This window comes from Porites lutea, chromosome 7 (genome assembly GCF_958299795.1).
Source record: "Porites lutea chromosome 7, jaPorLute2.1, whole genome shotgun sequence".
NCBI classification, from domain to species: Eukaryota; Metazoa; Cnidaria; class Anthozoa; order Scleractinia; family Poritidae; genus Porites; species Porites lutea.
Genome location: NC_133207.1, coordinates 215,961 through 242,197, shown reverse-complemented (window position 1 = coordinate 242,197; position 26,237 = coordinate 215,961). Strand labels below are relative to the sequence as shown.

Sequence of the window (26,237 nt, the reverse complement as noted above, 5' to 3'; positions counted from 1 at the left end):
GGAAATCAATTACGCTCTCCGCTGGATAGTGATTTATCCGGTGGATAGCGTTATCCAACGTTTGAACAACCAGGGCCTGGTCAATAAATAAAACTACAAACATCTACCCCATGAGGGTTTAGTTACTAACACAGCTGAAAGAAACAGTGGGGAACTGGACAGTTTATAATTTTCTTTAAATATTTCACAAAATAGTAAAAGTGTAAGTCAGAACTCCAGTAAGCCAATAACTCAAATCTTCGGTTCAACACAAAACTGATCGATTGATCACGGATACTCATTGGTTAAAATTGTGTGCAGAATATATTGACAATCTACTAGTAGTTTAAGATAGGGCAGTGGACTTAAGATCTATGGGTAACAACAGACCAGAATTCAAAGGCTTGCCATGCTTGAATGTCTGTCTTTCGCTAGTTGGAATTATTAACCGGTCATGTGACAAGGGTCATTCCAAAATAAATTTACATCCTACTGTATGGTACTATACAGTCATTAGTCCAAGTTAACTGTTGTAATCAGTAGGTTTCAAGTCTCTGCGATCTTTTATTTTCATGTCTTTCTGATCTTGTATTTTCCCTTCTGTAGCTGGCCTATATACAACTTTGTTTTAGATCCATCTCCTTTTCTTACCCAAACCTGAAAAAAAGTGAATCAAAATGATTAGTCAGACAGTCAGTCCCAAACTAGTCCATTATTTAAAAGTGAAGATATAATTTCCATTTATCAGTTTATATGTCATCAATGATAACAGGAACATAACTAGTGTGTGTATGTCCAATATTATTCAAAAGCAACAATTGGCTGATGCATTAAATTTGAATCATCTACTGACTGCACCAGCACATTTTTACTGAGTGACAAAAAAAGGGGAAAAACCTACCTCACCAGTGTTGATTCCAGTTACAAAAGCACTGAAATATAAAAAAATTAAAATGTTCATAAATGTTTTTGACTTGTGATGATACCAGTCTAGGAAAACTGCAAGAATCTTTACACAGAACTCTTAAAATTTCAAAACAGAATTTATAATAATTATCTTGGAATAAAGATTACCCAAACCTGAAAAAAAGTGAATTAATAAATATTATTACATTGTCAAGTGCATTCACAAAAAATTCTGCGACAAGCACAGAATGTACTGCAGTTTACACAACTAATATGATCTCAAGTTGCAGCAAATCAAAACAGGAAATAAGATAAAGGTTCATCAAAAAAAGTAAATTTGATAATAATTTTCAAAAGGAAATGAAGTTCTGTTCAATAAAACCTTTTTAGCTATACTTTGTTTTAACTAATCAGTCACACTTAACGCACTCTAGATACTGCTCAGTTACACTGACAACAGCAACTATTGTACTTGAAACTGCTAACAAGTAAAAAGAAAAGACTTTCCATGGCTGACTCACAGCTGATATGATAGTAACATTTAATTTCTTACAAACCTGGAGTGGGTATCATTTCTGCTTTCTATCAGTATATGATCACCTTTGTGGAACCTTTGAGACAAAAGTGAATCAAAACACACTAGATTAATGCAATTTCTCTATTTTGCAATGATATATTGTACTTAGTCTTGTGTTTTGAATGGGTAGAAAGACATTGCTGACACTAATAACTATTATTAACCTTGATTAAAATTATTCATTCAGCTCTTGGTAAATAACAGTTCACTTTAATAGGCCACATACCACTCTCCTTCGTAATACAGTTTTCCATCTTCATATCTTGCACTAAAAGGACTATTCTCTAACTGGCAACCACCTACAGATACAAAAACAAAAGAAAAATTATAACACTATAAATAATAATAATAATAATACCATTATTGCATTTAGGGAAATGAGAGAGCTAAAACAAGAAAGGAGAACATACTGATAGGATTAACTGTGTTACAGTTTCATCCCAGTGATCATAGAGGAAGACAAAAGGTTCCCAAGGCTTTCGTTTGAAACACCCTCTGCAGCATAATTTCCAACAATTTTTTCTTGGCAAGAGTAAAGATAGAACAGCTATGAAGTTTGAACCAATAATTTAACCATGTCTTACTATTTTGCCTTCTTCTTGCCAAAGCTCCTTTGGCCTATGGAGAGTAAAAACAAAGAAATTGTTTGTAATTAATTTTAGCTTTTTAAACCTAAAACTGGTGATTAAATTGATCCAACTACACATATACCTTTCTGATAGCTGCCCAGTCTTCAAGAATGTCCATTTCTCTTAACATATAAACAATATATGGACTTACACATGGTCAAGGAAATATATTACCACATAAGTTTTTTCTGTTTATCATATGTCATAACCTGAAGGCTGACAACACCAGGGAGCTGCACAAAGAGAAGTCGGGAATATAGGACATCAAGTAGTATGCTGAGTATGTCTTGCATAAAAGATTTGGGACCAACCTACATGTATCAGTTTTGTACCTTAGAAAACAAATTGGAGTGTAGTAATGGTAAGGAACAGATGTCCGTATTATACAGTAACTCAAAGGAATAAACAGAAAATACTGCAGAAAAAGGATATCTGTAACTGTGACTGGCTTCCTTCTTTTATCAGAAATCATTGATCCATCAGATGATTTTCTGTGTTTCTTGTTCAGTGACTGTGACTCAAGCCATATGTCTATATAAAAAAAAAAAAAAATTATTAAGGTTCACAATGATTCATGGTAATATTCTTACAAATATTGTAGTAAATACCAGTGGGCAACCAATCAAAAGACTTTCAAACTAGTTACAGGGTTGTGTAAAAAGGTGTGCTGACTTTATTATTTAAACTATCTAGAGGGCGATTAACTAGAAGAAAGTGAGTATGTTGGTATTTGAGAACCACTATGATCATTAGGGATACATGTGCAATCCTTCAAACGTTATGTATAACATTACCAGCTGATATGTCCATATTTTGCTTATCTTCTTCTAACTTCCTTATTTTTTCCCCTAGTTCTTGCTTCATACTTTCCATTAGAGCCAGCTTTTCACTCTGCAATAAGAAAGCAAATAGATAAGTAATTAAGAGGGAACTTTCTTTGCAGAGAACCTCAATCATTAGTGCAGTGTTTCCATCATAAAGGGACCAGTACCACCCATGGGATTTTTAGAATGGTGTACAACTACAAAGGAGAACTAGATGAGATCTTGATGAAACTTATTTTGTAAACTTGACTCACCTCAAAGTGCTGAATGGCTGCTTGTTCATCTGCGTCATATTTGTGTTTCACATTCCCTAACTGAAACAACAATTTCAAACAGCTTGTTGAAAAAGAAAAATCAATAACACAATGTTTCAGAAAAGAATCCATCTCTATCTACAGTGTATGTTCACTAAATAGTCCATTTTTGAGTTCGCTATGACCGCTGAATTAAAGAAGTGAAGACGCATTTTTTACAGCTTTAGCCTGGATCTGAAATAATTTATACACAAATTCCAACGAGAAAAAGATCTGTTTATTAGTCTGTCTATTGTGTATATTCAAATTTCAAACACTTACTGGCCAGAATCTGTGAATATTTTACTTTACGTCGAGGCTAACCCTGTATGAATGTGTCGTTAATGTTTATATTCAGCGGTAATTTTTAATTCGAAACTGGACTATTCTAGTGATCCACATAATAACAGTGCCTTTTAACCCTTTAAGTCCCAATAGTGACCAACATTAATTTTCTCCTAACAATATCCATAGATTGTCAAGTGCAACATCTATGAGAATTAATCAAATGATCACTAAGAGAAAAATCTCTGATCTTTTATCAATTTCTCCCAACTAATTCTGTACGGAAATGTATAGAGATCAGTTTGGAGAATTTGTTTGTGGATATTGGGGCTTAAAGGGTTAAAATGTAAAAATATTTTAACACAGCATTTAAAACTTAGAAGTATTTAGTGCGGTATACTGATTTGGTGACAGCACAATAGGATAAAATGGCTGCCTTCACAAGACCAATGTAACTTTCCTAAGAGAAATCTCGATTCTGTTTTGAACAAGGAAGTAAGTTATAACTCACCCTGCAGTCACGTAAAATCCCTGCCACTTCTATTCTTATCTCACACATTTCCTTAAGCTCATTTACAGGTCCTGTATACTCCATAGCAGATTCTGTAATAAGAGACAAATTATGACAGGAATTATTAATCAAGCTCTGCTTGTTATTGAAAAAAGTTTAATTCCTAGCAGAGGGACATATCAACCAACATAACTGCAGGGACATCTTCTACAAACCAGCCAAATGATTGACACCATTGATTTTGAATTATTAGTTATATTATTATTAGTAGTAGAAGTAGTAGTAAAACGTTATTTAAGTGTCAAGCGTTCTATCACTGTATCTGTTATTGACATAATAGATGATATACGCCCAAGGCTTGTGATTATTGATAAGGCCAATCAAGAGAATAAATTGAATAATCAATTATCTGCTCTGGCAGCTCTGTACCATCTTACCCTCACATTTGGTTCACTTGCTGTTTGTTACAAAGGCATCAAATATTCATATTTTTATTAGGTGCCAACAAGAAACACATTATGGTGAAAAGTGAGGCTAAACATCAGAATGGCCCATTATGTTCTGACACATAAATCTATAACATATTCCCATAAGTGGCAGGGTATATTGAAGTTCCTATGAAAAGGTTTTTAAGAGAATGCAGTCAGTTAAGCTATATTTAAGGTGGAAAGCACCATAGAGACAAGATGAAATGTGAAGAAAATGTTGTGATTTATTCGTATTTGAAAGACAGTTCATTTACAACAGTGATGAAAGAAATGCAGCGTTGTAAAATAGGTATGTGAAAGGAGTGCCGTTTGTCAATAGGAGGTATACAAAAGGGGTACCGTAAATGATTGATTAAGCACCACTCTCAAATAAGTGCTGCACCTTTACTGAAAATATTCTAATAAGCACTGTTCTCAAATAAGCACTACGGCACTAAGTTGTTATGGTGCTTGATATCACTTGAGAAATAAAAACTTGACCAACTCATGAGTTCTAAAAATTGAATGTAGAGAAACTCTTGAAACCAAGTTCATATAACAGTTCAAGGTGTACGACACATTTTATGCTAAATTGTGCATACTAAGTACGCGCCTCACTTAATTCTCTCTATATTCCCCTTAATGTTTTACCCATAGTTGAAATAAGCTCTGCTCTCGAACAAGCGCCGCTCTCGTGTAAGCACCGCACCTATAACAGTTGAATGAAAAAAGCGCTGTGGTGCTTAATCAATCATTTACGGTACCTTTTCTGTAAAACAATGTACAGGGTAAGGCATGGTTTTCAATAAGATTTTAAGTATGTGGCAAAAGCTCTGGAATAGGCGGAGAAACAAAAAACTAGCACCAAAGGTGCGACTTGTGTGCAACTTGCGCAAGTTTCTAGGGGGGTCTGGGAGCATGCACCCTACATCCCCCCCTGAAAAGTTTGACATCTGGGCCTCTTAGAATGCACTTCCAGCATTCTGGAGGAAAAATTAGAGTGTTTGAACAGAACACAGACATCACTAAATTTTGGCTTTTTTATTCAGTGACAGCACATGAATACTCCATTTTTTTTAATTCCTTCATAAATATGAATAATGCATCTTTTCTTTAAAAAGAGGTGTTTGAGGATTATCATACTAAAAAACAAAGGACATTTTACCTGTCTCGTTTCTTGGCACTTTTCTTGAGGTTGAATCAGGTCAAGCAGCATTCTTTGTAAACGCTGCTTGGCCTTGCTGTACATCGAGAAAATGTGTGGGAATTTGCGCAAGCATTGTGCTGCTTTGGCACCCAGACTCCATGGTTTTGGGTAAATGCAAGGCTGCTCAGCAGTGTGTTCAGCTTTGATAATTGAACAATAAAACCTACTAAGAATTACTGGGGCGAGATTCTTTGGTTTTTCAAGAACAAAACTTTACCAATCCAAGGTTTGTGTTCTGCAGCAAATGTTTCTCACGTTATTCGTAAAAACTGAGGTAATTTCCAAAGCAACCAGTTCACGGGAAATAGCCAGCAAATTTGCCGACAGCCAGGTCTTAATGAAATTCATGGTAAGGGGATGGACCTTGCGGTGGAACCTTCCCATATAAAACTTTGTTAAGTACCCCCGCAGGGAAAGCAAGGTCAGGGGACTGAATGACTTAACAGCCACCTACCCCTGCTCACCCTAGAGAAAACTAAATTTACATTCTGCACTTGCCTGCAGTCACTTCGTTTAGCTTCTTTTCGACTTGGCTAATGCGCTCTCGGTAAAGCCTGAAAACAAAAATTGTATTGAAGAAGAAAACTGCATATCGCCTGACAGAATGGATTAAAGTATTAGAATTATAAAGAAACTTCTGTTGATACTAACTGCTCTTTGAGGTCGCTAAACTGTCTTTCCAAGTCAGCCATATCGTTCAGACACTCATTTCTCCTTCTCTCATTCTCTGTTTCGTCAACTAAATAAAAAAGATTCATTAAAACCATACTAAAACTAACAGGAAGGCAGACGAAATTATGAGACGAAAAAAAAAAAGCGCGGAAAATTGAAAACACTAACTGCTCGACTCGGAGGATGACTCGTCCGAGCTCAAGCTACTCTCTTCATCCTCGTCTTCACTCATGTTTTCGTCCTCATTAGGGCTTCTTTCTACCTCATCCTCACCATTTTCTTCACCTTCGACGGAAGGCATACCTAAAATTTCAAGTTTTTGGTGGAAAACACCAAAGAAATTACTCGGAAAACACTGAAAACACAAAAACTAACAAAATAACACAGCGGCTAAAACATATCTTGCCATGCGTTAAGCTCCTTTCAACATGTAAGTCATCATCAAATGTCTACAACTTCCTCTTGGCAAGGTGGTACTTTGTTTTGGGCTGTGCCGAAAATCGTCCCATCATCCATTGCGTCTTAATAATGGCGTTCAAGGAAGTTGGGTTGTTGCTTTTTTTTTGCTTTTTGCACTTAGGAGGTGCTACTTATTGCACTTCTTATTCTGACTGTGAATCCTTAGAGACGTGCTGTTCAGATAACGTCTGTAGACAAAAATGCTACCTCTGTTCCTACGATTACGAGTGCGGCACGGGAGAATGCTGCAAGAGTTCCAAGTGCAAGAGGAAATGTTCAGACGGCGGCTGCAGAGAATACTGTTCCTTCTGCTTGTACAGTTATCAGTGTGATACCGGAGAATGCTGTCACAGTGGCGACTGCAAAAAGAAATGCTTCGACGGTGGTTGTCGAAAAAACTGTTACTCGTGCTCGTACAATTCGGACTGTGATTCTGGAGAGTGCTGTGACTCGGATGATACCTGTAAGAGCGTTTGTTCCCACAGCCTCACTGGGGCAGCCATTGGAGGCATTGTCTTTGGCTGTTTGGTTCTCGCTGCCATTGTGATTTCCATACTGGCTTGCTGCTGCTGTGCTTGTTGCCCGTATTATCGTCATCGTCACCACCCAGGAACAGTTTTAGTCACACAACCCATGGGTGCGAGAGTCACTGCAACAACAACAACACAGCAGACCATTCAACAGCCGCTGCCTGTGGGATACAACCAGCCGCCGCCTGTGGGATACAACCAGCCGCCACCTGTGGGATTCAACCAACCACCTACTATGGGATACAACCCACCACCAGGAGGATTCTACCAACCAGTAGGTGATGCACCACCTCCTTATGTTCCTCCTCAGGCCTCTGGAGTAACAGCATACCCTCCCCTTGGGGCACAAGGGTCAGCTCCATACCCCCCTGCCCAGGCAGTGTACCAAGGAAGCACTGGACAACCATTCAAGCAGTAATGGTTCATCTTGAGCAGTTTGTTTTTTGTCATTAGTTAAAATTCACAACTTTGGCTGGTAAAACTATTTTTAGTTTTTAGTTTAATTATTAGTTTATGAATAATATGACAATAATATGCAGACACCTAAAGCTAAAAACCTTGACTATGCCTTGTCAAGCGGCTCCTTTGTCTCTGGAAATTGGCTAAAAGAATGCTTCTTATGATTTATTTGTTAGATAGTAATGGGGCAATTTCATCCTCAGAGACCAAGGGGTAGTCAATCAGGTTGAGAGAAAAGATGCAATGAAAGATTTCAAGCACAGATAAAAAAAGCCCCAAATCTTACTGGACCATTTCCAAACGGTCAAGTGGATGCTGGCTCCTGATTGGGTGCAAAAAATGCTTTGTATTTTTGTGCCCAATCGGCGAACAGCATCTCCTGAGTTCTTTTCGTGTGTATGTACACAATGGCTATTGTCTCGCCAAGGTTGTGCTTGCAAGGGAAACTCTCAAATCAGAAACGAAGGACCTACTGATGAGTTGAAAAAACATTGCATGCTACCAACAGTAGCATTTCAATTTGTACCGAGAAAATTCTGCTTCTGACCGATAACAAGGGATTGTAATTATTAGGGAGTGTAAGATGCCACGACGGCGACGACAACAAGAACACCGAAAAAGCAGTATCTTGACAAGGCTTGACTTGACTTTACACGTGCATCAGGCGTTTTTGTACATTTCTTTGCCGCCACTGCACAACTACAATGTGAAAATGCCAAATTTCATGTTTTTGGAGGATGTAGACAAGCAGTGACAAAATTTTCTTTCTCTTTCTGAACTTGGATATGGTTGATAGGAATTCAGCTCCAGAAGAGTTTGCTTGTATTTGAACAGGTAAGCAATTGGAATAATCATGATAGAGACTGAAAAAACTGGGTGCATTTCTTTGGTGCGTGAGCTAGACAAGCAGTGATCGAGTCAATAGCTGTAGTGTACGAACTCACAAAAAGAGATCAGGAGATGCTGTTCACCGATTGGGCACAATAATACCAAGCATTTTTCGTGCACAATCGGGAGCCGGTGTTTGGAAATGGTTCGGTGAGAGTCGCTGAAAACCTTTGTCGCGCCTTTTATCCCAGCCCGACTCACTGCCCCTGGGTCTCCGAGGATGAGGCAATTTTGGAAGGGAATATCTGTCTTAGAAACCTGAATTTCAAACTGGGCTAACTGTGGAAATACCAGTATATGCCACTGAAGTTTAATGACTAATATTACATATTCATCTAAAATTGCCCTTAAATAATTAAAATCATCTTTTGAGCATAACAAGTTTGCATGTAGTATCTCACTTTGCAAGCCAGAAGGTAGTGTTGAAAGGCTTAAGTCTCAAGTTGACATTAAAAGTAGAAAAGTATGTACTCCACTATATATTATAACATTTAAGTATTTATTGCATGCGGAAATGCAATTTTTTTTGTTATATTTTTTCTGAAAACATACAGCCAAGCTGTTAATATTGTATTGGACAGTTGCCCGTATTCCTGTGAAGAATAGTACCAACTCAAGGCTAGGCTTGAAAAGTGCAGCAATTTGTTGAAAATTCTTCACCCTTGTTTTATTGGGTGTGCTCAGTGGGGCAAACTGCTAGAAAGATCTATTATTAATGTTAGTGTTTTTATGTTGTCTTGTAATAATGGTATTGTGTTTGGGAAAATAAAGGTAATCATTGATTGAATGTTTTTTTGGTTTTATGAACAATGATACAGGTTTGGCGTGGCACTGCAGTTCTCTGCGTTACTTCATCTACAATGAATGTACCTGTAAGTTACATGTACAATACTGGTTTTCTCTCTTTGGCTTACTTCTTTTGTATCACAAGATTACTGGTTGCCAACAAGCAGCCTCGCGAAGATGCAAGGCTGGGAGGTGGCAGCCTAATAGAGACGTGCGCGATAGTTCCAGGGGCAGACAAAATCTTGTATCGATGTAACATATAGTACAGTATGTTGCCCAGTATCCGGACGGTACCAGTATCCGGACACTTGAAACAAAAACTCAATTTTTGAGGCACCCTTTTCAGTTATCGGTAAACGAAGTATTTCGAATGAAAGCTGAACATTTCAGCCTTAAGATGAAAGTTTTGGCGATTTGAAAGCTTGCGAAACAGTCGCAGAAGACGCCGTTCTGTTCAGGTGAATAAACTTTTCATGGCTAATATTTACGCTGTTTACTGCGCAGTAAAGTTAGTGCTGGTCAGAAAAGGGAGCGTAATGTGTGTTATTTTCAAAGAAACTGTCTTATTTTTAAAGTGAAGATACTTAAGGAAGTCAGGTTTTCAGAAAGTTCATTAATTCTTCTTGAAATTCGATTTGTTTGGAATAACGGAAGCCAGAAACATTCACTAAGTTTTGATGTCATGTGCCCAATATCCGGACAGTTTTTTCTTTGCTGTACACAATCGATGAATAAGCTGTGTACATTCTCCGGATAAGATTTATTTCATATCAGTGACTATAATTAAAGCTTAGGATATATGATATAGTCGTAAAATGTAACTCTACTCAACTCCGTATGGAAATTTTCTTCACTCATTCAGAGGCGACTTGATTTCGTGTGCGCCGCTTCTTTCGCGTGACTGCATTTTCTATATATAACTGAAAGCGTCCGAGTTGAACCTGGAATTCTCATACTTTTCCCAGTTGGGACTGCTAGAATGGGGTTGCAATGGTCTAAAAAATGTCACAAAGGGATTGAGAGATGTGAAAGAAGGAGGAATTAGTGCTAGAAAAGTAGGCTTATTGTGGGGACTGAGCATGAAGAAATCAACACTGCAGGTCAGACTAAATAGGAGAGTGACCTTTGACCGTCGGGTTGAGGTCCCTTCCCCAAGCTTGTCTTTAAATAAAAAATGAAGAAAGAAAGTCGTTTGCAGATTGGCTCATTGAGCTTGCAAACTGCGGCTTCGGCATGTCCACGGATGCTTTCCTTAAATCAGTGAAAAAGTTCCTAGACAAAGAAGTGAGAAATTATACCATTTTTAAAACAGCGGCTCGCGTTCCCCACCATACCCCAGTCATTTGTTATGTTTTATTTCACGATGCTAGGTTATATTTTCGGAATCGATTGCCAGACTACTTTGCAAGTGCAAGAGAAGCTTATAAGTCGCTTGCCTGTCGAAATTTATGTACAATTACGTTGTTATTGTTGTGTCCGGATACTAGGCCAGCTGTCCGGATACTGGGCAACATAGGCGCTCTGCAAAAATATTAATTCAGCGATGGAAACAAAGGCAAAAAAGTTAAACTGTCTTTCGTCATATTAAAGACTAGATAGATTTTCTCTGGGCCAAATTTCAGAGCTCTTGCGATTAACAAAGGAAAGTTATTGCAATTTTAAACTGAAGTGTCCGGATACTGGGCAACATACTGTAATGTAAGGCAACATTTGTGACGTAATGCAGAACAGAGAATGCATTGTTTTTGAGCAAACACGTGATACAGAATCCACGAGCCATGTGCGTGTTTGTGAGTCCTGTGCTCGTAACGTCTTCAACCAATTGGCGGGTGGATATTCATTTGCATCAAAGGAGATAGTTGTCGAATTTGCTTGTTGGAACAATGCGGTAAAATTTATTGCATCTTTGAAGGAAAATAATTTGGAAGGCTTCATCGGCTCACCACAAATCTTATTAAGCTTTAAAAAGAGACCAAATATAGAACTATTTTTTCGAGGATTCTAAATTGACTTACAAGACCACTAAATTTTACGCAAAATAATGTACGCAACTTCAGACAAAATGGAAATTCAGTATCTCGAAAAACGCGCAAGGAAGTAAAGTCGGGATTTCCAATTCTTTATGCAGTAGAGAAGTTTGGTTCACTCCTTTCAAAAGACAAACTTAAAGCAAGGGGCACACATACACCTAGGCTCGATTTCCGCCGTCTCCCGGGACCGGTCTTTGATCCTCCCCGAAGAGAGACGGCTGGACGCGTGACCCGTTGACCTTGTCTGTGACGTAACTGGAAAATTGATAATTTAGGCGTCTCCGATATCACTGGAAGTGAAACCGGTCTTCAATTTTCTTATTCATTTGGCTCAAAATTACATCAAGCGTTCCCTTAGCCACCCAAATGACATTCGAAATAGTTTTTTCGGAACAAATCCCTACATTTTGAAAAAGATTCTTCGGTACATTTCTATACACGGCGACATGTACTGTAGTTAATTTTCTTTGATCTTCGAATATTGGTTGCGTCTTCTGTGGGTCCGAACTGACTGATTCTTGGAAGCGGATCAAATTAATGTGGGTTGGTGTATGTGTGCTTCTTGCTTTAATTTCCTGACACACAATTCACAGTAACTTGTGATCTACCTTCCCCACGCATGTCATGGGAGAATTGATTTGCGGTTCCCAGGCAACAGCTCCCACATGTGTTGTGTGGAGCTGGCGCTTAAAGGAGTCGCCTCAGCAGTAAAGGGTCTTGGAGACACGAGTTTTCCCTGTTCATTGACTCAATGATTATGCGATGATAATGAGCCCCAAATAGTGGCAGCCATGGACACCAATTATTAGTGTCCATGGCTGCCACTGCCTGTGTGATATGGCTGTGCGCATGCGTGAGGTACTGGCCAGTCCATGGTTTGGTGTATGTGTGCCCCTTGCTTTAAGTTTGCACTATTACACAGTATTTTTCCCTTATGCAATTGAATTTATTTCAATCTATTTTTTCAATTAATTTTTTTAAAATTACTACAATGCATTACATGTCTACACAAATTGAACAGCGTGAGTGTATAGGTATAATCTTTGCTTTTTGGCACTTAGCAATAACTATAACTAGTATAAGTTTATTTTGTTAACAACTTACTTAGTTTATTTCAGTGTAAATATCAATGTAATGTTGTTATAGCAATCTACAGTCCCCTACGATATATTAGAAGCATTGCTGTCATAGTGTAGAGATAGGCAGAGCTTCCTTGGGTGTTTCTGTTTCCTAAGTAAATGGCATCAATAGCTGTTAGCTATTGGCTGCCTGGCAAAATGTCCCTAATGCAAGGAGAGGCAAATGTGTTCAAAGGGTTGATAATCATGTAAAAAACATTCTCAGGGCAAACATTTGTCCATAATTTGTTCTTTGAAGCAACAGCAGGGGATGGGGGAAAGACACTTAACTCAGAATTTGGATTAAGAACAAAAAGAAACCTAAAAAGCAGCTATGTTTGATTGTATGGGGAAAATCTGTTTTAGAACCTTGTTTAGGACAAAGGTTCAAACTGTGTGGGCAGTAGGCTTGATTTCTGCCACTCTCTTGGGTCTGCTCCAAGAAGAGATGGCTGGAGTTATTTTAGGGTAGAAATACAGGCTGGTTTCCTGAACAAAGGCTGATAATCAAGCCCTAAAGGGCTGTTGCTTCTTTCTTTATGAAGAACATAATACCCTATCTAGGACATGCCGCTACAAAATCATATTCCCTAATCAAGTCAAAAGCCAAAAACCATACCCTCCTAGCAGTACATCACCACCTGGGGTAAATATAGCCTGCAAGGGAGCTCTCCAAAATTGTTTTGCAAGACGAGCAAAGTGACCTGTGAGAGAATGCATGGTTACCAAGTTTACCTGTTTAAATAACCTTAACCTAACACAAATACAAGACAACTTTTGAAAGAAACTGAAAGTTTAACTCTATTAAACAGCTGATAATACTTCTACATCACTTCTTTATGGCCTGGGCATTATTTTATGCCTGTTGTGTGACTACTGTGTAACATATACACTTATAAGCATAGAAAACAACCAATCATTGACTTGATCATTTAAAGCCTGCCACATTTCCATTTTCTCTAGGTTTGTTATTTATATATTCTTCGACTCTATGACATGAAGTTTAAAGGTCGGCACACACTAGGTGACAAGTTGCGGTGACAGGTCACTGTATCTACAGGACAGGTGACTAGTTGCAGCAACACGTTGCAGCGACACATCGCAGGCGACAATTCGCTTCATGTGTACTGGAGAATTCTTGTGTAAATCTTTGTCTCTGCAACAGAATTTTGTCGCCACAACAAGTAGCACAAATTCTGCCTGATTTGATTTTTTGCAACATGTTGCCACAACAAAATTCTGTTGCGGAGACAAAGGTTTTCGCAAAATTTATCCAGTACACACAAAGCAATTTGTCGCTGCAATGTGTTGCCTAGTGTGTACCGACCTTGGCGCAGGGCTGGAGAGTATGAAAATTGCTTTCTGCACAAAACTTAATTTGAACATCTTTGATTGGCCGGTAAAGTTCATATACTTGTAACAGTTTCCATTCTGTGATTACAAGAAAGCATCACACCATTCCTTCAAGCAGTTATAACAGTCTCCACCCTGCTTCTTATTGGCTCCACATTCCTCCTTTATCCAGTCCATAAACATTTCTTGATCTTTTTTGAGGACGAGGAACTGTCCAAGAACAACATACGCCTTGTCAAATCCTTTTTCCTTGAGCTTTCCTCCCAGAACTTCTCCGATTCCCGCCAACTCCGTGACATCCTTTTCTCCCATAGGTTCGCTAACAAAATTGCGATGTTTTTGCGACGTGGAACTCATGATTCTGTGAAGAAACAAAACGAAAACTTCAAGGTTCAAGGTTCAAGTCATAGCTATAGTGATTCTTCTGTTCAAAATACAAACTTTTCCTCTTTTATAAACAAGAAAGAAAAGAAGCTACATTACCTTTATTTCGTGGAGAAGGCTGTCGTTCCTATTAAAAGGCGCTGTAAAAAGCGAAAATTTGTCAACAGGTTTTCAAGGTGGCGGCTGCTTTGGTTCCGAAGCTCAGCAAATTCCTATAAAAGGCTTACTTTGCCATATTTGGAAAAGGAAATTGGCGGGAAATCTAAAGCCTGGGTGACCACTCCTGCTAACTGCTCAATCGACAAAATACTGCTTTCGATTTTCTACAAAATTGACAAAAAACATGAGCTCCGCAAAGGCCAAACCAGGGAAACGAAAGCCAGCCGCTACGAAAGCGCCAGCAGCAACCAAGAAGCCTCGAAAGCCGCGAGGCATGATCGAACTGCCTGTAGGAATTATCTTGACAGACCTGACCAAGAAAACATGGAGGATTGGAAGGTTGATCGGCTGGGGTGGATTCGGAGCTCTGTATCTAGGTATTGAAATTTCCTTCTACCGCTATAACAAAGCCATAATTACCCTAAGATTTACCTAACAGGATGCGGCAAAACTTTGTGTCCACCACATTTTCACTAGAAATGTGAGAAGTTGTTGGTATGCTTTGTTGATTGACGTATAAAATCCTTCTTAGGCATGTTGTGGTGGGGGGGGGTCTGAATTTCAAAACCGTTTGTTTCTCGTATTAAGGAGAAAGCCATGTCCTGATCAGCATTTTACGTTGTTATTTGCACTTGGCTTCATTACTGTCACAGTTTAAAACCATCCTTCTGTCATTTTGAACCATCATTTTATATCTGGCAAAATGTACGTGAAAGTTACATGAAGCAATGCCAGCCAGCAGTTGTCCCCCAAGGGTTAGTATGTGGGGTGGCTGGGGATTCCGTGTTTGTTTCTCACCCTGGGCTGTTTTTACTGATTTTTACCCCCACCCTGCCCATCCCTATTGGCATGGTAAAGTACTGTGTGCAGCAATTATTTTAGTTTCCACTGATTTTCAGTGTGACGGTGCCTGGTGCTTGCTGCTCACAGGGTTGTCATGGATACCCTATGCATTCAGCTCTGTTTGTCTTATGGGTTCACCTTATTCAGGCACTATTCCCCACCCTCATTCGTTGTTGATGAGTTTAACCATCTTATGCGAGTTACTGTTTCAAGACCTAATCACTTGCGGAATTTTATCCTAACAGGGCCTCAGTTGTCTACCAAATTTATGTGATTGTGCAGGTTTGATCTAACTGTGTGGCCCCATACCAGCGCACCCTGTCAGATAAGCACCCTTCAAAATGTTGATTTTCTTCTGTCTATGATGATGATGATTTTTTCTTTTCAACAGCTTCTCCAGATAATGGATCAGCTGTTGGTGAAAATGCAGAACATGTGATTAAAGTGGTAAGATCATAAAATAAAGAATTTGTGGCTTCCCAAGATTTTAAATTTATTCAAAAGATATTTCAGTAACAAGAAGTGGACAAAAGCTTACTTTAAAGCCTATATATGTAGTATTCATACTCATATTTTGGTGGCTGGTTGGAATTGTACAACCTGCATTCTTGCATCACTTTGCAAGGGCATTCAAGGATGTAAAAAGTTTGTTTTTTTATGGAGGATTATGCCTGTTCGCCGAGAGATGTGAACGTGAAGCGCTCTTTGGTATTTCCATGCACTTCCAATCAGTCTATACTCTAGCCTCAAGCACACTCTATAAACTATGATTACTATTCGAAATACAACCACCACTGGCTGGTAAAATCTGGTCATAAATACAGGGCAGCATCCTGGGGTCAACTTAATAAAACTTTTACAAGTGAATTTTGCAAGTGTAGCCATTGTTTTGGCTCGGTAAACAATAGCTACCCTTGTATATTATACTTGCAGAAGTTTTATTAAATTGATCCCTGTGTTACCAAGCCTTTTCTAAACTGCATAATGACAAAATGATAAAACAATAGCCTGCTGGACATCACACATTATTAAGCAATAACAATGGGCTGTTAAGAACTTACCCTCTTGCATTTTGTTATCAGACAAATTAAATAGACAACAGAAGAAGCAAACAAAATAAATAAATCGAAAAAAGTGTCAAATATTTAATTCCTTTTTATTTACAGGAACCCCACACCAATGGCCCATTATTCACAGAGCTTGCATTTTATCAGCGTGTGGCCAAGCCTGAACTAAGTATGACCAAAATCACATTTATTAAATTAACTAACAATGCTTGTCTTTGTGCATGAATTTAGTTAGCATGATGTAACTTTTTAAACCATTAAGGATAGTTTAAGACCCCTAGATATCTGTGTTACACCGTGAGCCCTTTAAGTGTTAGGGCAATCCGTGCACATAAATATGTTTAGCAAACTGTTTTAATAAATACATTTAAATGTTTTTTTTTACTAGTAAACAGCTGGTGCAAGTCTCGTCGACTGAAGCATCTTGGCGTGCCCATGTTTCTTGGTTCAGGGTCTTTTGATCATAACTCCACCAAACTGCGATTTTTAGTGATGGAGCGGTATGGGAAAGATGTTGAGGAGCTTTTTCTTAGTAGTGGCCGTAGATTTGACGTCTCAACTGTCCTTATGCTTGGTCTGAGAGTTGTAAGTATTTAATGTGTCTTCAATTTTTGATTCCACAAAAACAATGGCATTAACAGGTGATTGTTAACATAAAAATCCTTTCGATTTGTATTTGGGGGTTTGTGAAAAGGAGGTCTACACTGTAAGTGACTTCTGATAAACTACCTATTATATTTCTACCAAAAACTTGATGGGGAAGGGAACACCGAGACTCAGTCAGGGCTGTGTGCCTTTGCATGTATTTTCTAGCTGAGTTATTTTCATTTATTCTCATCCCAGAATGTTGTATTTAGTTAAGTGTGCTTTAGTTTGTTTTTTGACAAAGCTACTTGCAAGACTGTTGACCTGACATCAGTGTTGTATTCATGCACGAAGGCAGGATGGATATCTTTGTTTGGTTATTTGCTGTTTAACCTTATTGAAAAATTGTTTCCATAATAATTATCCATCAGCTTGATGCTCTGGAATATATTCATGCACATGAATACACCCATGGTGACATAAAAGGTTCTAATCTAATGATGGGATTCGCCAAATCAAGAACTGGCCAAGTAAGTCCTTCTTCTTTTAATACTGATATACATCCTTACCAAAGTCCAATATCTGCTGACTTGTGTCACTTGATGATATCACAGGCTTAAGTGGATTACCCAGGCGCATTTTTTTTCAAAACTTACCTGCTGACCAATGCTCAAGTTTTAATTATCTGTGTTAGAGGTATTTAGTAAGATTGTTTTTTATTTCTGCTTTAGAAACATAAGGAGAAATGTTGTTATTTAACAGGAGCTTGGTTAAACCTGTTTATTATTGTTACTGTTGTTTCCAGGTTTACCTGCTGGATTATGGCCTTGTGTATCGTTTTAATCCTGAAGGAAAACACAAAGAATACAAAGAGGATCCTAAAAGAAAACATGACGGCACAATAGAGTTCACAAGCAGAGATGCACACAATGGTGTAGGTAAGATGTGTTGAGAGTGGTCAGTCTCAACTACCATCATTCAATCATACATCCCCTGGTGCCTGATTTTTTAAAATGTGTTGCCACAGGGGGCGCACACAATCTCTGTGCGTAACCGATTGTTTATATTTTACAGTAAATGTACTAGATCTACCGTTTGCTTCACCTCCAGAGATATTATCACTAAGTATCTGTATAAATCACTGTCAAATAAGCCTGTTTTGATTTTTGTAGTTACCTCTAGGCGTGGTGACTTGGAGATCTTGGGTTATGTTATGCTGCAGTGGTTGTGTGACAGACTTCCATGGGAAAAAAATCTTAATGACAAGGAATATGTTAGGAATGAAAAAACAAGGTAAACAAATTATGTGTTACCCATCAATCATCAAAACTACTACATTCTTTGGCTTTTTATGACACATGCTAAATAATTTTTAAGTAGTTCACTGGAAGGTTTTCTTATCATTGAAAGAAATCTCTTTGTTGCTTCAATATTAAACCCAGGTATTTAAAGTAAAGAAACAATTTTGAGATTGTATTTTTAACATTGTTTATTTTCTAAGAGAACTTCATAACTTTTAAGGTATATGAATGACATACCAAAGTTAATGAGAGACTGTTTTCATGGAAATCACCCTGGTAAGTGTTTTTTCTGAAGAAATTCTGTTAACGAGGGTCAGGAGCAATCTCAAATTGATAGACAGTCATGGAGGTTCTGGACCCTCTTGACAGATTTATTTTATAAGTTGGTTCAAAGGTAAACTGATATGCCAAGCACAATGTATCATTTACAAACAAAACTTAGACGAAACACGAAAATTAAGGTTGTTGCTTAAAGATTATAAAGTTGTTATGGTAACTTGAAAAGTCTAAAAGGAAACTGTATAAAGGTATTATTAAAACGGATAACTAAGCCTGGCTTGCTAACAGGTATCACGCAGAAGAATCCATTAGCTGAACTCCCATCAGCCATTTTATTGAAACTTTAACAAAATCTTAGTCAACAATTTATGCACAGACTTGAGGAAGTGACTTGAGCCAAACTGAAATATGTTTGGGGGCATTCAACACATCTAGTAACGTGTTTCAACCCCTTTGAGTTTCTGGTCAAATGGAAAACCATTGTTGAAGGGTTTTGTTAATTTAGAAGAACTGGAAATGGAGAAAAATATTTTGAGCCATGTTAGACTGGAAAATATTGTAAATAATTATTATTATTATTCATTCAAAATATTTCCCCGATTCTGATTGGCTAAAAGCACACGCATATTACACCATAACCAGTTTCTGATGACCAAATTTGGAAGAATTTTGTGTTTAACAAGAAAATGACGTCAAAAATGCAGCATTCGTGCAGGTTAAGGCACCGTTAACCGAGAAGACCTGGGGACGAGGTGAAGTTGTTTTGGTTATGAACTTGAAAAATGGCGGACATTTCACTCATTTCAAGAGTAAGAACTAGGCGAAAAAATAACTAAAAAACATGGCAAGAACAGCAAGAAGACAACTTGAAGGGCGAAATCTGCTATTTGGAGAATATTTGCGTAGCTGGACAAACCTAAACGTGCACTATTGAAGATGAACTTAACATCAATGGATCGATGGAGGTAAGCATGTTTTAGCCATGTTTTTAAACTAGGAATTATTTTGACTGAATAATAAAACAATAATATTATTGAATTCGGCTTTCGTATCATGTGAAGAATTATGGAGATCTTGGCAGGTGTTATCCGCCTCGGCCTACAGCCTCGACAGAAAACACCCTCCTCGATCTCCATAATTCTTCATAAGATACTCAGCCTCATTCATTAATTGTTAATTATATATTTATAATAATATAACATATAATTTATAAATTATATCCCTCTTCATTGCAGTGGAGATCCAGAGATATCTTGAGTATGTCAACACATTGAAATACGAGCAAGAACCAGACTATGAACACATTCGCAAACTGTTCAGAGATGGTCTTAAAAGGAGAGGATGTACTGATGATGGAAAAAATGTCAAATTAACTTCAGGGCAGGCCAGCCCACCCTCTGCAACTGCTTCAACAGAGTTGTGCAATGGACATGACAAAGTGGAAAATGAGACCAGGGATAATGCTTCAAGACAGAAAAGTAGAGCTAGGGTAAGAAATTGTGTCTACTCAGTTTTAGTGTTCAGTGGAAAGATGTTTGGGATCAAGGCTATTAAAGAGTAATATGAATAACATTTTAATTATGTAACTCATCAAAATCAACAGTGATTCATCTGGTACATTTTCATTTTGTAAGAACATTACACAGTGTAGCAGCTCACCCAGCTTGTTTAGGTGGAAAATAAAATCTGGCAACTTGAATGGGAACTAGTTACTCCATAATACCAGTAGTCACAGTTAAAGGGTCAATGAGAACTTTAAAAGTAAAGAAACTGCAATCATTTTGCAAGTCACAAAGGTTATGAAAAAGGGTTACCGGTAATTATGTAAAAAATTGATTTTCTGGCATATTTATTGTAGCTTAATTTTCATCAGAGTGAATTGTCCACTCCAGAAAGTACCATAACGTACCATAATGCTCTTTGTTTGCCCCCCCCCCAAATTTTGCATAAGCATTGTTTTCAATTTCTAGTCTTGGGGCCATTTTAACTCCCAAGAGAAACTGAAGACAATGCTTATGCAAAATTTTGGGGTGACAAACAAAGAGCATTATGGTATGTTATGGTATTTTCTGGAGTGGTCAATAATTGACTCTTAATTCACTCTGAGGAAGAAATGTACATCATAACAGATCTGACATTAGCATGCCACTATATTTACAGAAAAGAAAGTCTGAAGACACATGCAGCCCAACAGGAGGAAAAAAATCAAAAGCAAGTCCAGTAAAGAAAGTAGCAGCTGCAAAGAAAGGAACAACTGCTGCAGCCAAGAAGACAGCTGTAGCTAAACCACAAAGAGGAAGTCCAAGAAAAAGAAGACCAGTTATGGTGGATACAGCAACTTCTCCATGACCTGGACACAGCCATCACCATTGTGTTATGATGAAACGTGTCCAAGGGAACTCATAGCAGAGGTTCAAGAAACTGTTCTTGTTTTCGTGAATTACTATTTCATTCAAAGGAGACACCAAAGGTCAATAATGCCCAGTATTGTTTTATTATTGTTGTTAAATTGACAACAAGAGTTGACAGTACCAACAGAAAGTGTAAATTAAGGGTTTTATTTATATGGCCACCTAATAGGATTTGACCTGTTTGAATACTTAAACTTAGAACTGTCTTCAGCCAGACAAAACACGATATTAATAGTTCTTCAGGAGAGAAAAGTATTAGTGCAATGAATGGACACATTAATTTAAGGTTTCATCCAACACTGCTTCAAGTTATTTTATTAATGTTCCAGTTTCTACACGTGTACTACAGGTTTGTACAAACGTAGCTTGCCTACAAAGTCACCTTCCATTTAAACCTACCTACAACTAACAAAGTACTTTTGTGGGTTCATATTAAGTTCCCTGCAGCTCTTCTAAATGGAAACTCCTTATGTCAAAACACCTGTGCGTACATGTAACTCATTAGAGTGTGAGTCAAAAGCTTTGGCCTTACCTTCTAACAACCCCAAATTCCTGCAGGCTTTATTGTTATTAGGACACTGATATTCTGGTTACATAGCATTAAAATTGTGTTCAGAAAATATTATTAAAAGTTCACTAAAAGAGAAAAATACTTGCGTGTCGAACTAGTGAAAATGAACATGGTAGTAAAAAAAATGGTTTTCTACTCTTTCTGCTGTGTACTGATTGTGTGCAAGTTGGACACACAAGACAGTCCCAATAGGGGATAAGAAAGATGTTAAGAAAATTTAGCCATTTCTTGTAATGTCTCCATGTTTATGCTGCCATATGCATCTAACATGTGCATTCTGGCACTACCAGGGCCCTTAACTGTAGGTTGTTTTACAGCTAATTCTGCGGCAATTCCAAAAACACTTAGTGCAAAAGCACTACTCTTCATAACTTGTGTTACGTCATTTGGGTCCACTAAAGAAACAAATGCTGCCAATGTCGCAGTTAGTGCACACCCAGCTGCAGTGATAACTTTGAGAATTGCATCACCATTTGATACAACAATCACTCTTGAACCATCAGTAACGTAGTCATGTTCTCCTGTAACCACAACGACACAACCACATTCTGTGGCCAGGGCTTTGGCTGGAGCAAGAGCATTATCAGAACTCTCAGAACTATCAACTCCTTTTTGAGCTCCATCTGTGGAAAAGTGAAAAATGCACTTTTAATTAAAACTTCTTGAATCTGTTGAATCCACCATTCCTCAAAATATCCCAAAAGAATTTCTGCCTTAAGTTTCAAAACTTTACAAGGCCACTTTTTTTCAGTTGAGGGAGAGGGAGGGGGAGGGGTGGAGCTGTCAGGAGTCAGTGTTGGCCAAAGATTTTCGTAAATTTCAAAATGATATAAGTCACACTGTGTTATGAATATTACCTGATATTTGAAGATTCACTTCTTTACAAATTCCTTTCGCAAGAGCCATGATTTCAGAGGGATTACCCCTTATCACTGTTGGTTTGTGAGAAAGAACCAAATCTGTTGCTAGCTTTGTTCGTATCTCAGTGGCACCAACGCCAACAGGATCCAGTACCCAGACTTTTCCTAATTCCTGAGCCTTTGAAGCAGCTTTGTGCATGGACTTAACCCATGGAGCAGACAGAGTTCCAATGTTGATCAAAAGTGCTGAGGCCAAGGCTACAAACTCTTCAACTTCTTCCTCAGCTGACAAATTGAATTTTAATATCAGTTTTATGATAAAAATGATTACAAATGCAAATCCATTCAACTCACCGTGTGCCATAGCAGGTGACGCTCCGATCGCCAGAAGAGTGTTGGCCATGATGTCCATGGACACATAGTTTGTGATGCATTGAATTAGCGGGCAATGAGATCGCAACTTCTGCAGGGCACCCCAACATTCAGATGCGTTACACTGCACCGAATCATCGCTATTAGTTTGTGTGGGCTGAGACATTGTCGTTTAATTCAGGAGGCCGAAATCACGAGATGTATTTTCTCAGTTCCGTGACTGCCGATTGATTGACACCCACACGGAAGTTCTTCCAGGGTCCTAGCATCCACAAAATTGGAGAGAGAATGAGATTTAAACAGTCACGCCAAGTTTTGTTCTCGATGATGATCAGGCGTCCTTCTTATAACAAGGTATGTTGATTTTTCTTCTGCAATTGTATACAACACAGGACATTCAAGAAACAGGGACAAGGGAGCAAGGGTTAGAAACTAAGGCATGATCTAAGTGATTTACCTCAAATAACTGCTTGTACTTGTAGAATGAACGAAAACTTGAAACACTGCACGTATAAACGCAGTCGACTACAGTATGAAAAGTTGCCTGGTTATTTGTACAGCCAGTATTAAAAAAGGAGTAACTTGACGTTTAACTACCGGTAAATTACTGTTGCTTATTATGACCGGCAGCAGGCAGAGGTCCGTCAGACAAACTGTGTAAATCACCAGCAGCATTTTAAAAGCTCGAAAAAGAAATGGTAGCTTCCGGCTCGGTAGTCAACAGGATTCGAACACGGTACGTCAAACCCTGAGAGAGAACGACTACCTGTTCCGCTGTAAAATCTTATCAAATTTTTCATCATTTTTTGCGTCGGAAGAGCGCAGATCTGACAGATCGCTAATCGGACTTTGCTATCTTTTTAGGGGAACTCGCTATATAGTCTGCTACACAGCCGTTTTTAGTGTCGTCACGCAACGCTCCTCCCCACTAGCGTTGCGTGACGACACTAAAAACGGCTGTGTAGCAGGGTACTCGCTATATGACGCGAGGTTTATAAGTGGATGTTAACAGCCTGCGAACTTGGATGTCACATATGTCCGCAATAAAGTCATCAAGTGACAAACTTCAGGCGTCGTGACGGTCGTGTTGGGGCATATTTCTTCCCAGATACTTAACCTTTTCAGTAAATGGCTCTTTCACGACTGAAGCTTGTATTCGTCAGGATGTGGACAGGCTCTCTGTTGACGACTGGGCACCAACAAAGTGGTTCACCATAGGGCCTGTTCACAAAATACCTTTCTGTTTCATTTTAACACTCGTTTTAATTGATATGGTAGGCATCTGCAGGACACTATGACGGAAAAACTGCTTTCAAGTGCCATTTCAGACAAGGAGATAAAAACATTTCAAAACGATGGAGCGATATGTTTACGAGGTTTGTTTGATGTGAAGTGGCTTGACCTACTGAGGAAAGGGATTGAAGATAACCGGCTCCACCCGTCCGAAATGACAAAACGGAAAGGCCACTCCCCTCTTTTCTTTCATGACTACAACAATTGGAATAGCATACCGGAATATGAGGAGTTTGTTTTACACACACCAGCAGGAGAGATTGCAGCAAGGCTCATTCAGTCGTCGGTAAGCAATCTAATGTTAGGCAGGAGCTTATTCCCATACATACCGTAAATTCCGAAATAAGCCCCTCCATGTATAAGCCCCTCCAAAAATAAGCCCCTCAAAAAGGGCCTTTGAAAAATAAAGCCCCGGGGCTTATTTTCGGAATTTTACGGTATGTTCACATCATAGGGAGCCTGGAACAGGCCAGTCACTCTCAATCTTTCAATAAAAAGTTGTCATGAAAACACGGTGAAGTAAGAGGAGGCATTTTATGTCTAGCATGAATGTTAGAGGCGGCAAAAAATGGGCACTGATCATTAGTTACAGACTTTTCCCAGTGTTTATGAAGAATAATTTTCCACAGAGATAGCCTGCGTAGCAGGTGCTTGGAGGTAGTGGGCACAAGACAAAACGGGCGCGCGTCTCCCTCGCGTGCGCCCGTTCTCTCTTTCGCCAACTACTTCCAAGCGCCTGCTACGCACACTACCACAGAGAATTATGTTTAGTTTCAACACCTTTTGTAGACTAAAGAGGGAACTTTCTCGTATCTTAGGTAAAGGCGCTAAAGGTACCCTAATTTGCCTTAAATGATAGCATTTATCACTTAAACCTCACTGTCTGTACTCATAGTTTCAAACTCTTACAGTTTTGAAAGGAAAGAGTCATGCTTGTGTTTCAATAATGTTTTCAGAAGGTAGCTCTGTATCACAACCACGTGATCGTGAAGGAAAGTGGATCAACAAAGGAAACTCCTTGGCACCAGGATCAGGCGTACTACGAGATCGACGGACAGCAGGTAAAACCTTTCTTTCTTGTTACTATACTTGTTTCTAAGTTTTGTTATGTCTTAGAGAGGATTTGAGCTAGAGCAGTGATCAATATTGGCCACACCACTTTTCCCAACACCACGAAATACCCGTACAGTTGATGTAGTATCATCAAGTCACTGAACACTGAAGTAAACTAACAGAAACTGTACTTTCATTTTAACAGGTATGCTCTATCTGGCTGCCAGTGGACCCAGTTTCTAAGTATACTTGTCTTCGCCTGGTGAAAGGGTCGCACACTTGGCCCCAGTACTTCAAACCAGTGCATTTCGACGGCCCGCCGTTTTCATCTTATGAAATTAAACCAGGACAGGAAGAAGAAGCAAAACGCTTTCTGCCAACACTAGACTTTGACTGCAACAAAGACAATGAAGTTTTAACCTGGGATATGGAGGTAAGTAAAGATTTGTTTATCTGATGAGCTCAATACTTCACTGAGCGGACAGCCTGTTCCAGGGGTTCGCCGGGATAAGCCCGAGTGCTGCTGCGCTGTTCCGGCACGATCCGAACGCCTGGCCGGAACAGGCTACTGAGCGCAGCACTTAAAAGAGCCATTGCAATCAGTAAATAATCAGTCGAAACTTATCCTTGCACTACAGAACCTTGGCCATGCAGTTGTCATTTTGCGGTCTACGGTTGAGAAATGTAGCGAAGCACGCGCAAAGGCATTTGATCACTCTCACAGTGACGTAAGCAATTTTTTTTCCTAGTGAAAGTGAATATGTGAAATTTCATATATTTAAACTGTACCCTGTTTCAGCCTGGAGACTGTATAGTCTTCCACATGAGGACAGTCCACAGTTCCCATGGTAACAATCTCCCGACTCCGCGCCGGGCTTTTTCCACAAGATGGCTTGGAGATGACACTATTAAGGGTGAAAGGCCGTGGATGAATCTCCCGCCCAGTTATGAGTTGGCAAAGTTACAGCGAGGAGATAAACTTCTAGAATCAGGTTTATTTCCTGTTGTTTGGACTGGTGAAGAGTCCTAGAAGCATTTCACGATAGTTTCCTCACAATGGCGCCCAGGCTGGTCATTTTTTACTAA

At 38.8% G+C, this 26,237-nt stretch overlaps 5 protein-coding genes across 5 annotated transcripts; 3 read left to right on the top strand and 2 right to left on the bottom strand.

Moving 5' to 3' along the window:
* Positions 1-60: 60 nt before the first annotated feature.
* Positions 61-6,725, bottom strand: LOC140942838 (breast cancer metastasis-suppressor 1-like protein). Its single transcript, XM_073391853.1, has 13 exons — positions 6,519-6,725; positions 6,330-6,417; positions 6,177-6,232; positions 4,005-4,096; positions 3,170-3,229; positions 2,886-2,982; positions 2,524-2,622; positions 2,174-2,238; positions 2,047-2,080; positions 1,689-1,761; positions 1,443-1,496; positions 881-911; positions 61-636 (listed from the first exon to the last, which is right to left on the bottom strand). Exons 1-13 carry the CDS (start codon positions 6,649-6,651, stop codon positions 550-552), a joined length of 969 nt encoding a protein of 322 aa, XP_073247954.1. The 5' UTR covers positions 6,652-6,725; the 3' UTR covers positions 61-549.
* A 153-nt stretch (positions 6,726-6,878) lies between these two features.
* On the top strand, positions 6,879-9,473 carry LOC140943369 (uncharacterized). The gene has a single exon (XM_073392444.1). The coding sequence runs from the start codon at positions 6,879-6,881 to the stop codon at positions 7,755-7,757; it is 879 nt and encodes a 292-aa protein (XP_073248545.1). The 3' UTR covers positions 7,758-9,473.
* Positions 9,474-14,550: 5,077 nt separating this feature from the next.
* On the top strand, positions 14,551-21,253 carry LOC140944967 (serine/threonine-protein kinase VRK1-like). The gene is made up of 10 exons (XM_073394079.1): positions 14,551-14,893; positions 15,751-15,806; positions 16,526-16,595; positions 16,815-17,011; positions 17,443-17,541; positions 17,817-17,949; positions 18,184-18,304; positions 18,533-18,588; positions 19,827-20,080; positions 20,752-21,253. The coding sequence occupies exons 1-10, from the start codon at positions 14,701-14,703 to the stop codon at positions 20,938-20,940; spliced, it is 1,368 nt and encodes a 455-aa protein (XP_073250180.1). The 5' UTR covers positions 14,551-14,700; the 3' UTR covers positions 20,941-21,253.
* A 143-nt stretch (positions 21,254-21,396) lies between these two features.
* LOC140944968 (uncharacterized) lies at positions 21,397-23,061 on the bottom strand. Its single transcript, XM_073394080.1, has 3 exons — positions 22,788-23,061; positions 22,431-22,718; positions 21,397-22,196 (listed from the first exon to the last, which is right to left on the bottom strand). Exons 1-3 carry the CDS (start codon positions 22,969-22,971, stop codon positions 21,781-21,783), a joined length of 888 nt encoding a protein of 295 aa, XP_073250181.1. The 5' UTR covers positions 22,972-23,061; the 3' UTR covers positions 21,397-21,780.
* On the top strand, positions 23,030-26,228 carry LOC140944969 (uncharacterized). Its single transcript, XM_073394081.1, has 5 exons — positions 23,030-23,159; positions 24,084-24,384; positions 25,055-25,159; positions 25,357-25,584; positions 25,951-26,228. The coding sequence occupies exons 2-5, from the start codon at positions 24,100-24,102 to the stop codon at positions 26,179-26,181; spliced, it is 849 nt and encodes a 282-aa protein (XP_073250182.1). The 5' UTR covers positions 23,030-23,159; positions 24,084-24,099; the 3' UTR covers positions 26,182-26,228.
* The last annotated feature ends 9 nt before the right edge of the window (positions 26,229-26,237 follow it).